The following is a 14329-nucleotide window of genomic DNA, read 5'->3' as shown; positions in this document are numbered from 1 at the left end:
AGGGGGCTGGAAACGGCTCAGGGGGCGGCCAGCACAGATTTGGGGAGCAGAGCAAACCCCTGTGCACCCCCCACCCCATTGCCCCCCAGCAGTGACCCTGGGGGAGGACGGGCGTGATGGGGAAACTGAGGCACGGCCGCTGAGGGGGCTCGAGCAGCGCCCACCGCGGGGTGGCCCCCGTGCCACCCCAAAACCTGGTGGCACAAGGAGACATTCCCCTGTCCCCAAGCCCAGCCACGACCCCCGGGGGTGCCCCGGCTCCGGGAGAACGGGCTGGAGGCGCCGGGAGGGTGAAACCCTGCCGAGGGCACGGCTCCATCCCAGCCTGGCATCCCGGGAGCTGCACCGGGAGCGGGATCAGCCCCTTCCCCGGCCCCCATCCCGCACATCCCCAGCGCCTCCCGCTCCCACCTGGTTTGGGAATGCCGGCAGCAGAGAAAAGGGGCCGCGGCTGCAGCCTGGCCTTGCCCAGCTCCTCCCGCAGCGCTCCCGGCTCCCGGCGGTGCCAAAGGCTCGGGATAATCTGGTCGTGCACGCCTGGTGCGGGGGGATCGCGGCAGCGTCCTCCCCCCGCCGCTCCCGGGGGATTCGGCAACGCTGGAGCGCCCGGGATGGAGGCAGCTCCCGGCACCCGGCCGGGTCTGGAACCGGGGGTATCCCGGCCGGGCTTTGGAATTGGGGTTATCCCGGCCGGGTCTGGAACCGGGGTTATCCCGGCTGCCCCCTCTGGAATTGGGGTTATCCCGGCTGCCCCCTTTGGAATTGGGGTTATCCCGGCCGGGCTCTGGAACCGCGGTTATCCCGGCCGGGCTCTGGAATTGGGGTTATCCCGGCCGGGTCTGGAACCGGGGTTATCCCGGCTGCTCCCCCTGGAATCGGGGTTATCCAGGCCGGGTCTGGAAGAGGGGTTATCCCGGCGGGCTCTGGAACCGGGGTTATCCCGGCTGGGCTCTGGAACCGGGGGTATCCCGGCCGGGCTTTGGAATCGGGGTTATCCCGGCCGGGCTCTGGAATTGGGGTTATCCCAGCTGGGTCTGGAATCGGGGTTATCCCGGCCGGGCTTTGGAACCGGGGTTATCCCGGCCGGGTCTGGAATTGGGGTTATCCCGGCCGGGCTTTGGAATCGGGGTTATCCCGGCTGCCTCATCCCTTCCCTCATCCCTGCTAGGATCCCTTTTCTCATCCCTTCCTGCATCCCTGCCCTGATGCCTGCCTTCATCCCTTCCTTCATCCCTTCCCTCATCTCTTGCTCATCTCTTTCCCCATCCCCTCCCTCATCCTCCCCTCATCCCTTTCCCGCTCTGCTCCCCTCTGGATTTTGTGGCTTTTCCCCTTCCCGGTGCTGGAGCAGTTGGAGAGGCCGGGAATGACTCAAAAAGTGGAAAATAAAAGGATAAGCAGCAGAAGGGAGCAGCTGAGACAGAACATCTGGTGGGTGGAAGGGCAGCGTCACCAATAATCAGAATTATTAATCACAATTATTGATGAGGGATTTGTGGGGAAGGACAAAAGGCCCGGGACAGCTGGAGCTGATTAAAGCCAAAATAATCCATGGAAAAGCAGAGGTGTGACCCCCACACCTTCGTTCAGGCATTGAAAGTGAACTTGGGGTAAAAGTTGTGGCTTAAAAAAATAAAACAAACAAGGTTTGCACAAAGCAAAGCCCAGCCCAGGGCTCCTCCTTCCCCGGGGGATAAATATTTATAGAATATTTATAGACATAAAAATCATATCAATATGGATTTAATATCGGGTTAATATTAATATATGGGTTTGATATTTTATTAATATTGAATAGGGATTTAAATTTGGATTGAATATTGGATCTTGTGTCTCTGCATCACACCTGGGCTGGGCTGGGCTTGTCCCTCCCCAAAAACCGGGGCTGGAGCCATCCCCTCTTCCTGAGGGAGAGAATTCCCTGGGGGACAGAGGAGATGAAGGCCAGATAGAAATATAAAATTATAAAAATATTAAAAACATTATCATTTATATTTAAGATTAAATATAATATATAAATAGAATAAATATTATAAATATGTGACAGAATAAATAATATTATAAAGGTATTATATAGTAGAATATATACATATATATTTAATTTTAAAAATATATATATATAGAAGAAAATCATGGAATGGTTTGGGTTGGTAAGAACCTTAAAGACCATCCAGGGCCACGATTTTATAAATAATAAAAAAATAAATTATGTCTAATATATATACACAAAGACAAGAGAGTGCACGTGTGTATATATAAAAATATATTTACACATACCGAATTAGATATAAAATCAAATCTATATTTTAATCCTTATCAAATTGCAGTGGAAAATAAATTCATATTACACATATATGTTTATGGAGATAGGATACAATTTCTAGATCAGATTTATTAATTTTTAGGCGTTATGGGTAACCAATAATGTATAGAATACATAATATGCACACATACACGTGCATGCTTACATTTATGTGTCTATATATAAAATATAAATATATATACACAAAATAGATATAAATATAAAAATAAATATATAAAACATAAAATAGGAAAATATAAAGATATAAATAATAGACACACATATATCAATTATATAAATATTTAGAATTAGCATGCTATTATATAAATAGTTATAGAAAATAAAATTGATGACAATAAATACTAATAGTAAAATAAATATAAAAATAAAAAGAAAGAATATAAAAATATAAAAATAAAAAAAAGATTAATATATTTTAAAAATAAAGAAAAAATTAAAATTATTTTTAAAAATAAAAATAAAAATTTAAAGGCTTCCTGAGAGAGGCATCTTACAGAACATATACTGGAAATAGATACATTAAATATTTAAAATCTATTTTAAATGATGGCTTTTCTGTGTCCCTCTGACGTGCCAGAGCAGGATGGTGCCCTGGGCTCCCCTCCAGCCCTGCAGGCAGAAACCGGGATGAGCTTTGGGACATCCCAAACCTGGAATGAGCTTTGGGACCATCCCAAACCCAGGCTGAGCTTTGGGACATTTCAAACCAGGGATGAGCTTTGGGACCATCCCAAACCCAGGACGGGTGAGGATTCCCGGGATTTCCCGGGCTGAGTGGGGCAGGGGATTCAGGAGCCACCGATCCCAGGGGATGCAGCTCCATCCAGGGATTTTGGGGTCCATCCCATGCTCCAGGCAGGAGCAGGCTGTGATTCCAGGGATTTTGGGGTCCATTCCACTCCCCAGACAGGAGCAGGCTGTGATTCCAGGGATTTGGGGTCCATCCCACTTCCCAGGCAGGAGCAGGCTGTGATTCCAGGGATTTGGGGTCCATCCCATTCCCCAGACAGGATCAGGCTGTGATTCCAGGGATTTGGGGTCCATCCCACTTCCCAGGCAGGAGCAGGCTGTGATTCCAGGGATTTGGGGTCCATCCCACTCCCCAGGGATGAGCTTTGGGACATTCCAAACCCAGGCTGAGCTTTGGGACATTCCAAACCTGGAATGAGCTTTGGGACATCCCAATCCTGGGATGAGCTTTGGGACATTCCAAACCCAGGCTGAGCTTTGGGACATTCCAAACCTGGAATGAGCTTTGGGACATCCCAATCCTGGGATGAGCTTTGGGACATTCCAAACCCAGGCTGAGCTTTGGGACATCTGAAACCTGGAATGAGCTTTGGGACATCCTAAACCCAGGCTGAGCTTTGGGACCATCCCAAACCCAGGACGAGTGAGAAATCCCGGGATTTCCCGGGCTGAGCGGGGCAGGGGATTCAGGAGCCACCGATCCCAGGGAATGCAGCTCCATCCAGGGATTTGGGGTCCATCCCACTCTCCAGGCAGGAGCAGGCTGTGATTCCAGGGATTTGGGGTCCATCCCACTCCCCAGACAGGAGCAGGCTGTGATTCCAGGGATTTTGGTCCATCCCACTCTCCAGGCAGGAGCAGGCTGTGATTCCAGGGATTTTGGGATTCATCCCATGCTCCAGGCAGGAGCAGGGTGTTTTTCCAGGGATTTTGGGGTCCATCTCATGCTCCAGGCAGAAGCAGGCTGTAATTCCATGGATTTGGGTTCTGTCCTATGCTCCAGGCAGGATCAGGCTGTGATTCCAGGGATTTGGGGTCCATCCCACTCTCCAGGCAGGAGCAGGCTGTGATTCCAGGGATTTGGGGTCCATCCCACTCCCCAGGCAGGAGCAGGCTGTGATTCCAGGGATTTGGGGTGCAGCCCCCCCGGTTTTTGCAGATTAAGGGGCTCCCCGGGCTCTGCAGTACTCACGAGCAGAGCCATCTGTTAACCTGGCATTTCCGCAGGCCCGGGATTAAAGCCGGGATTTCCGGCTGGGAGAGCAGCTGGAGAAGTCCCCGTGATCCCAGGGGAGCCGGGCAGGGACTCAGCCCTGCTCCCCAGAGCTGTCCCTGCCTGATTTAGGGACAGGGACAAGGGGCTGGGGCAGGGAGCGCAGCACCAGGAAGGGGCTCGGGGGGATCAGGGGGGATTTTTGGCTCTGCCAAGTCCCCGACAGGAGGGGACAGCAGGGAAGTGACCAGGGACAGGAGAGGGAACAGCCCCAGGCTGGGCCAGGGGAGGCTCAGGGTGGAAAATCCCTTCCATGATCCCCAAATCCAACCTCGGATGGATCCCTGCCTGCTCACTGCCCACACTGGCTCCTGCCCCCAGCGCTCCCGGGGATGTCCCTGCCCTGGGCAGCCCCTTCCAGCTCTTCCATCGAGGAATTTTCCCAAATATCCAACCCGGGGGAGCCTGAGTTCCCTCTCCTCCTGTCCCTGTTCATGATTTCCAGGTGAAATTCACCATTTCCCAGGTGAAATTCACCACTTTCCAGGTGAAATTCACCACTTTCCATGGGAAATTCATAACTTTCCAGGTGAAATTCACAATTTTCCAGGGGACATTCACCACTTTCCATGGGAAATTCACAATTTTCCAGGTGAAACTCACCACTTTCCATGGGAAATTCACAATTTTTCAGGGGACGTTCACCACTTTCCACGTGAAATTCACAATTTTCCAGGGGACATTCACCACTTCCCATGGGAAATTCACAATTTTGCATGTGAAATTCACCACTTTCCATGGGAAATTCATAACTTTCCAGGTGAAATTCACAATTTCCCAGGTGAAATTCACCACTTTCCATGGGAAATTCACAATTTCCCAGGTGAAATTCACCACCTTCCATGGGAAATTCACAACTTTCCAGGTGAAATTCACAATTTTCCACGTGAAATTCACAATTTTCCAGGTGAAACTCACCACTTTCCATGTGAAATTCACAATTTTCCAGGTGAAACTCACCACTTTCCATGGGAAATTCACCACTTCCCAGGTGAAATCCCATTTTTGGTGCCCTCACTTCCTTGCAGCTCTGCTCCTTCCTTGGCAGCCCTGCTGAGCTGTGAGTGCTCCAGCACTGGGATGGGGCAGCTCCAGGGCCCCACTCCTGCTCCAAAAGCCACTTTTCCATTTTTAATGAGCTCTGTCCCTCTCCATTTGACCTGGAGCAGAGCTCAGCCTTCCTCCAGGACCACTCCAGGCCCAAAGGGAAGTGCAGAGCTCCAGAAAAGGTTTTTTTCCTCATCCATAAAAGAATAAATCATTACCTAAAGGATCCACAGGGCTGCTCCAAGGCATTAAAACGGAGCAGGGATCAATAATGGAGAAGGGTTTGCTCACAGGAATGATTTCCCAGATTTCCTGTGCCAAGGGGGAGAAATCCAGGCTGGAAGGGGACACAAAGCACCTGCCCAAAATCTGCTCCCACTCCCTCTCTGGGGTTCTGGGATGGGGGGATCTGGAGGAGACTCAGCCTGGCCCAGGCAAAAATTCAAACCTCAAAAAAAACCCAACCAAAAACCCAACACTCGAAGGAAAATCTTAACTCCACAAAAAAAACCCCCTAAACCCTCAAAATCCCTCCTAAAAAAACCCTCAAAATTCCTAAAAAGCCCTAAACCCCCCCAAAACGCTCTCAACTTCAAAAAAACCCCACCCCCAACATCCTAAAAACCCCCAACCTCCCAAAATCTGTCAGCTTCCTAAAAATAACACAAATCCTTGCCAAAATCCTCACCTTCTTAAAAAATCAACCTCCCAAAAAAAACCAAAAACCCAATCCCTCAGCAAAATAAACCCAAAGAGGCAAAAAAAAAAATAAACTCAAAGCAAAAAAAAATCCAACCTTCAAAAAACAAAAAAAAATCCAATTAAAAAAAACCCCAATATAAATAACCCCAAAGAAACCAAAACCAGAAAAAACCAAACCAAACCCAAAACAAAATCCAACTCCAAAAATCCCACCCCAAACCAAGCAACCAGCCAAAAAAAAACCACCCAAAATGTCAACGTAACACGGACAGTTTAATGAACAAGGTGTCAGATTTCCACCCAGGTGCATTTTTTGGTGGGAACTTTGGGACAAGCAGAGCTGCAGAAGCCCCCAGCCCCCTGTGGAAATGTGCAAAGTGCCCTTGGGCACACACTGAGTTTTGTTTTCCTGCCTGCCCAGGCCACAGGGGGATCCCAAAGGGCAGAGCCCAGCCCAGGCTCCAGAGTTCTTTCACCTGCCCAGGTCAGTGAACTCCAAATTCCCCCCAGAATTAGGATTTGGGAAATGCACAGAGCCACCTGCACCAATCTAAATCTTATTTTCAGCAGAAAATAAAGGCCCAGCCTGAAAGCTGGATTATTTCCAAATAAAATCAGCTCTCCACTGCTCCACACTGGGGTTGTTGGAAGAAAATAAAGCTCAGTTTTATCTTCCTGCCTCTTGGTTTACAATGAAACCCAAAATCAGAGCTGTGCAAACAGCACCTGACCCCAAACTGCTGCAGAGGGAGTTCTCAGCTCCCTGTTTTCCAGGTTTAAGCTCTCAGCAGTTGACTCTTGCAAGGTTTGTGTCCCAACAGGAGGAAAAATTCTTTGCTGCTTGCTGCTCCATGCGTGTTTCTGGAAACAATTCCAACCTGCTGCCTCTTCCAACAACTCCTGAATATGTGGAACTGCAAGAAATGCCCAAAATGTGGCTCTGCTCCCACCCCAGAGCCAGGGAAGTCAGTTTTTAGCTAACTCTTCCTGGAGGTGACAACCAAAGCAAACCCAAGGAACTCTCCAGGAAGAGATTGGTTAAATGAAAAACCAACTGGAAAATATTCCTGAGGATTTGATCCCAATCAGAGCTTCTGGAAAGCACTGACAAACTTGGAAACTTCCTGGTGAACTGTGGTGCCAAAGGGGAGCTGCCTCAACCCCTGGGAAGAGAGAAAAAAACAGTTAATTCCCTTCAGGAATGTTTTTTTAAATACAAAAACCATTTCAATATTTAATTGGTAAGGGGTATCATTGATCTGCTCTGCTGCTAAATCCCACAAATCCTGGGATACTCACTGACTCGTGGAAAAAGGTGCAGAGCTGCTTGGCCCAGGAACATCTGCAACAGAGAGAAATTCCCACTCAGTCCCTCCCAGCTGGCCACAGCTGCAGCCACTCCTGCCTTTGCAGGACTCAAAAACCCACAGAAATCCAACAGTTTTCCAGATTTACAGGAGAATGATTGGGGGGAACCTCAGGATCTGCAGGTGGCTCTGGGGCAGTTCCCAGTGGGACAATCCAGGATTTATTTCAGGTGGCCCTGGGGCAGTTCCCAGTGGGACAATCCCACGATTTATTTCAGGTGGCTCTGGGGTATTTTCTAGGGGGACAATGCCAGGATTTCAGGTGGCTCTAGGGCAGTTCCTAATGGAACAATCCCAGGATTTCAGGTGGCTCTAGGGCAGTTCCTAATGGGACAATCCCAGGATTTCAGGGGGCCCTGGGGCAGTCCCAGTGAGACAATCCCAGGATTTCAGGTGGCCCTGGGGCAGTCCCAGTGGGACAATCCCAGGATTTATTTCAGGGGGCCCTGGGGCAGTCCCCACTCACTCACAGATGCAGGTTCTCTATGACCACGTTGAGGCTGAAGAGCCCCACAGATTGCATCCTCTTGTGTCTGCAGGTCAGGAAGAGGCACAGGAACTCCCCCACGTACTGGGGGCCAAGGTTCTGCCACCTGAACAACAAAAGCACAAGGGCTGAGGCACTGGAAGTTCACTCAGGGAGCAGGAGCCAATTCCCACATCCACTGGAATCCCATCCAAAGCCAAGCCAGGCACCCCCGGGGATAAGGCTGCCCCCTCTCTCCCAGCAAATCCCTGCTCCCCAGAACCATGCTGAGGGAATTTCACCCCAGCTGTGCACCCCTCATCATCCTGTGCTGCGTTCCCAAGGCCCCCAGGGCAGGGCTGCACTCACACTCTCAGCACGGTGCCTTCCTCCCGACTCAGGTCCCTCAAAAGCAGGTTGGCAGTGCCACACAGGGTGTGCTCCTCACAGGAAAGCAGGTCCAGCAACAGCCTCAGAGCCCAGAAGTTTTTCTAACACGAGACAAAAGATGATTTAACCTCAGTGCTAATCGTTCCTTAGAATAAATAAATAAAAGAAAAAAAGAATAAAGGTGAAACGGAGTCAAATTAAACGCGGCTAAAACTTTCAGGATGGTGTTTTCAACATCACAGAGATTTTAAACATGATTTGTTTTCATCTCTGAGAACAGGAATCAGTTTCTAGGACTCACCCCAAAGGCCAGGACTATCTCTAAGAAGGAAGTCAAGTGGGGAAGGTCACAACAAAGCATCTGCTGCACTGCCTGCACTGCCAGGATGAGAGAAGCCTCGTGGTGCAGCTACACAAGAGACAGAAACAAGGAAAGAAATGGATTTAACAGCTGCTTTCCCTTTATTTATCCACTCAGACCAGCACTGAGTTATGCCAGTTCAGCCAGAGAGCTTGGAGGGCACACAACAAATCCACAAGAACCTTATCAAGAGTTATAAACAGGGATTTTATTGCTGGTGCTCTCAAAGTGTTCACGTAAAAGTGAAATCTCACACAGGAGCAGAAATAGGGAATCAAAGGGGAAAAAAAATCCAGCTCAGGAGTCACACCTTTGGAGAATAAACTGAAATTTCCTCCAAAAAAAGTCAAAAAAGAGTAAGGCAGCCCCTTAGATGACTGCATTGAATATGAATGTTTTTCCTGCTACCTTCAAACAAGTTTCACATACCTGAAACCCTTAATTTAAGAAATTTAAAACTTCTGGGCAATTCTGAGTTTTGAGAAGCCCCAGTGTCCTGTCTGAGCCAAACCCTGGGAGAAGTTAGGACACAATCAATTATTCCCAGCACTCCTCCTTTATAAATCCATCAATTTGGACAGGGATAAAGATTTCTCCTGGCCTGAAGATGTGCAGGGCAGAAGAGACCCTCAGTTCTCTACCTCCATATCTGCTCCAGAATTCACTGTGCTAATCTTAAGTTAATCACCCCCCAAAAAATCTTCCAGGCCTCTCTTGAAAGCTTTTCTTAATAACCCAACATTTTTCACTGCTGGGGAGAAATTCCTTTGTTGTCATCACTCACCTGACCAGAGAAAATAGCAGATGGCAAAGAGACATTAACTCCAGACTTGAGATCCTCCAGGAAGTTGCCACTGGCTGCCAGCACATTCTGCAAGGGGACAGTGAGGGACAAGGATGGCAGAACGTCCCCAGACAAATCCCAAACCAGAAATGGGGGTTTAATGTGCTTTTCAGTGACTTCTTCAGCATTTCTGCAGAGGATGGTGCCTATTCCACACCACACTCAAGGGGAATTGAGGCTCTGCAGCACCAACCAAACCCTATCAAAAACTCTTCATTTCTGTAGGGCTGAGATGGAAAAATGACCACAGTCCAAGCCCTGCCATGGCAGGGACACCTCCCACTGTCCCAGGGTGCTCCAAGCCCTGTCCAGCCTAGCCTTGGGCACTGCCAGGGATCCAGGGGCAGCCCCAGCTGCTCTGGGCACCTGTGCCAGGGCCTGCCCACCCTCCCAGCCAGGAATTCCTTCCCCATCTCCCACCTGGCTCTGCCCTCTGGCAGTGGGAAGCCATTCCCCCTGTCCAGGCCCTTTCTGGTCTGATCCATCTCACCACGAGCAGAGCCAGAACCAGTGCCAGGCCCTGAGCTGGGAGCAGAATGAACCCATTTCCTGCTGCCTTCAACATTCCTGAACCCCCACACCCTGCAGAGCCACCCTGGCAAAGGAGCACCAGACGAGGCACTGGAAGTTCACTCTGGCATCTGGGAGAAGGAGCAATTCCCACATCCAAAGGAATCTTGTCCAAAGCCAAGCCAGGAGATTCTCCCAGCTCCCAGCACTGTTTGGTACCTCTTGGAAGCCAAGGGGGGGCTCTACCAGGGGTAAGGGAAGCAGGTGCCCCCTCTTTTCCAAAATATTGCTGCTCCCCAAAATCGTGATGAAGGAACTCCAACATTTGGCCTAAAAAAACAACAGCACATTTGTGTTACAAAGTGAAATCTGGGCAGAGGGGTGAATTATTCAGAGGAAAAAAGGGGTCAGAGTAAATCCTGCCCTCTCAAGGAGTGGGAACAGGAGAAAAGAGGGAATTTTGGCCTCACTCACATTCCTGTAGAGTGCCTTGCTGCTGTAGAGCAGTTTGAGTGCCTGCTTAATTAGCACAGTGTTCCTCAGGGGAGAGCCTGCAGGGATGGAAATGAAAAGAATCAAACCCAGATCCTACACACCCCAGATGACTCCAGAGCAGGAACACCACCAGGATGTTCACTTGGTTCCAGACCTGCTGCTGCAGAGCCAGCAAGTGTTTCCAGCTGTTCTGCACAGGTTTGTGGTGGAACAGAAAAACATCAGCTACAAACCAGAGCTCTGGAAAGCTGCAAAGTCTGGACACCATCCAGGCTGAGCCAGGTGATCCCAGAGGAACTGTCTGCTGTGGACATCACACCCCACTGAGGGATCTCACACTTCCAAGAATTCTGCCAGTAGGGAACAACTCCCAAATAAATCTTTTGTGGCAGAAGACACCCTGAGAAGTGACAAAGCCCAGGACAGATGATGGCAATTATCAGAGGCTGAGCTCGTGATTCTGATGATTAAACATTTACCATCAGGAGGTTTTCTCCTCAAGGTCATGGCTGAGACATACAGCCAAGTCCCCCACTGACAGTGGGGATGCTGGGAGGGAATGAAGGGCTTTGGATTTTCTTTGAATAGCTCCTCTTGCTTTGCTTTCAGCAGAAAATGAGCTGACAAAATGAGTGTTGTAAGTGAAGTGAATAAATCCATGCTCCAGTACAGTCATCCTTCCTGCCTGGTGTTTTCATGGTTTGGGGTGGAAATAACCTCAAAGCCCATCCAGTTCCAACCCAACACCTCCCTCTATCCCAGGGTGCTCCAAGCCCTGTCCAACCTGCCTGGGACACTTCCAGGGATGCAGGGGCCTCCCCACCCTCACCCAATTCCCAGCTGGGCTCAGGATGTCACTCCTCTGACTGCCAGTGAAGAGCTGGAATGAAGTTCCCAGTGAAGGAAGGAAGAAGTGACACTTGCCAGCTGTAACCCAGGGCCCTGTGTCCAGCATGTCATTCCCAGAGGGAACACAGCCTGTCCTGAAGATCTTGAGGTAGACCTTGAACTGGCAGGGAGTGATCCTGCAGGCAGAGCAGCAGGCCAGGCTGTTCACAGGGAACAGCAGGGAGTGGGCAGCATCCAGGAAATTCCCAGTTTTGCACAGGTAGAAAGGGATCAGATCCCGAAGGTCTCGGAGCCTGGCAAGAGGAAATGAAGGTTTGGCTTTCATCTGGATGAGGTTTTTGTAGGATTTGGGAGAGATCTACTTGTGCTTGACCATTACAGAGGGGAGGGAAGAGAGGGGAAAATGAACAAGGGAGGAAAAAGAAGGGGAAAAGGAAAGGGAGGAAAAAGAAGGGAATAGGGGAAAAGAGGGGGGAAAGAGAGGGGGAAAAGTAAGGGAGGAAAAATGAAGGGGAAAAGGAAATGGAGGAAAGAGAGGGGAATAGGGGGAAAGAGAGGGAAAAGGAGAAGCCATTTACCTTTGGTTTTCATTGCATTTCACAGCTCTCAGGTAGCGAACAACTTCCCTGTACCTGGGGAGAGAAGAGCAAGGTGAGAAGGAAGGGGCAGGAAGTGCAGAACTGTGCACAGGGCAAACATTTCCTACAGTGAGAGAAGCAAACCAGGAGAGCTTCCCACGCAGGAGACATTGCACAGCAGGACAGAAATACTGGAAAGAAGTTCCTAGAGGTTATTCCCAGATTATCTCAGCTCTGGCAAAATAAAAGCAGAGGTTGCCTTGCAGCTGGATTCTTTAAGTGGACTGGATTCTTTGGAATATTGGATTTTCTGGAGGACAGCCCTCCGAAGACCCAGAACAGACTCTTCTGGCTGCCTTCCACTCGCCAGGCTTTGACAAAGAGGAATTTCTTGGAAAATCAACATGTAAAACCTGCAGAGTTTATGGAGACACTCCAGCAATCTTTTTTTGGTCCTGAGGCATTCAAAGGGCTTTGAGAAACTTTAAAAAGCTTCTGGCCTTGTTGAGAAGAAAAAACAAAACAAAACAAAAAAAAAAACCTTACCAAAGGAAGTTTGTTTTGTGTTTCCCCATTATACCAAATACAGGAGTTTGAAGCAGTCAAAATGTAAGAACTGAGTTCACAAAGTGAAAAAGCCAAACCAATCTCACTTCTTTTTCTCCAGCAGTTTCTCCACTCGAGCCTCCACGACAGGGAGTGCTTCCCACAGGTACGTTTTCCTTCCCTTCTGTCTCCTCTGCCCAGTGATGTTCTGGCCTTTTAAAACTGTGGTCAGTAACACGTGGTCCCAGGGCAAAACATTCAAGCTGGAAGGAGAAAAATAAAATAATGTTTAACTGTGTTTTGGTGTACATCATTAATTAGCTCCTTCAAGGATTGAGAAGTTTGATTAATGAAACGTTTTGGGGTTTAGAGCTCAGTTCTGGGGGAAAGGAAATAAATTTAGGGAGAACAGCTCAGTCATGGCATCAAACAGGGAAAGCAGCAAATGCTGAAATATTCTCCTAAAATGGTCCCACTTTTATTATCAGGGAAAGAACATTCCACAGGCAATGGATCCAAAGGGAATACTCAGAGGCCCAAGAAGTCACCTGTTTGAGAAGGCATAGCAGTGGCAGGGAAGGGAGATGGACTGGAAAAACTCAACAAACTTGTCATACAGAAGTTTTGGGAAGTCACACAGCACCAGCATCCTCTGAAGTCGGGTTACAATCCTGTGATTTGAAAAGAAAAATAATTGAAAAAGGGTATTTTAAAATGAGGTGAGTTACTAACAAGCTGTGTTTTTTAAACATATGGGAAACTGCACAAGTTTGTTTTTGTTTTTTTGTTTTTTTTTTTTTTTTTTTTTTTTTTTTTTTTTTTTTTTTTGTTTGGATCTGTATGTGAATTTCTGCTTTAAGTTTTGTAGTGAATAATAAAATTGTTACTGTGCTGTTATTTTTAAAACCAAGGTTCTGTGAGGTTTAAGCTTTAAAACAAAGATCTCCAAGGAATGTGTACAGCAAACATTTCAAACTGTGCTGGGCCTAAGCTCCTGCACCTTCCCTGCTATTTCTGGAGCCATTTCTGTATTAATTGATAAGTGGAGATAAAAAAGAAGAGTTTACTCTTCAAAATTTTGGCAGGGAGCTAAATACAAACTTTTCCCTTTTTTGTTCCAAGTCAGAAATTAAAAAAATCAAGAAGAGCAATTTAAAATGAGAGCTGCTGAAGGATTTGGGTTGTACCTGTCATTAGTTCCAGAGATGGTGAGAATATAGAACTGGGTTGGAAAGAATTGAATTCTTCACTCATCAACCTTCTGTGGCAGGTGAATTTGGGGGGAAAGGTGAAGGACAGAGCTAAAATGGGAAGTGAATTAAGCCAAGGGAGCTGGGTGTCCTCATTCTCCAGCCTCTGGGGCAGCTTCTCTTGCTCCATCCCAGGGGAATCCTGCCAGGCTGTGCTGTGACCTCTCCCAACCACTATTTACACCTTGGTGGAACAACCACAACCTGCCCTGGACTCCCACTGAACAGGGGATTTGTCACCTGAAACACATTTTAAAGGCCAGCAGAAAGTCTGCAGCCAGCAAGGAAACCAATCTCACCTTTGGAACAGAAATGGGACAGCAATCCTTAGGGAAGCAGTGTGGCCAAGGTTCTGACAGCTCCTGAGCCTAGAAAAAACCAACACTAATTAATGCCTGGCTCCCCTTCCTGCCTTTCCCCCTTCTTTGCACTCAACCGTTGAGGAAAACACTTTTTAAGGAAAAATCTTGGAAGCTGGCATGCTGAAAAACATTCCTGCAAAGACTGAAACACGTGCTGAAGTGCAAAAGACAGTGAAAAATTCCCAGCTAACAAAGCAGCCTGCTCCTTGCAAACCT

General features: G+C 48.4%; 1 protein-coding gene across 1 annotated transcript; it reads right to left on the bottom strand.

Moving 5' to 3' along the window:
* Positions 1-6376: 6376 nt before the first annotated feature.
* On the bottom strand, positions 6377-14113 carry LOC121334519. Its single transcript, XM_041401747.1, has 13 exons — positions 14051-14113; positions 13050-13172; positions 12609-12764; positions 11956-12009; positions 11453-11670; positions 10508-10584; positions 10253-10363; positions 9464-9550; positions 8620-8727; positions 8298-8419; positions 7933-8055; positions 7395-7437; positions 6377-7258 (listed from the first exon to the last, which is right to left on the bottom strand). Exons 2-13 carry the CDS (start codon positions 13148-13150, stop codon positions 7181-7183), a joined length of 1278 nt encoding a protein of 425 aa, XP_041257681.1. The 5' UTR covers positions 13151-13172; positions 14051-14113; the 3' UTR covers positions 6377-7180.
* Positions 14114-14329: the final 216 nt, after the last annotated feature.

This window comes from Onychostruthus taczanowskii, unplaced genomic scaffold, assembly GCF_017590055.1.
Source record: "Onychostruthus taczanowskii isolate IOZ18803 unplaced genomic scaffold, ASM1759005v1 scaffold19, whole genome shotgun sequence".
NCBI lineage: Eukaryota > Metazoa > Chordata > Aves > Passeriformes > Passeridae > Onychostruthus > Onychostruthus taczanowskii.
Note: the sequence above shows the minus strand (reverse complement) of the source record. Positions and strands in the feature narration are given on the sequence as shown.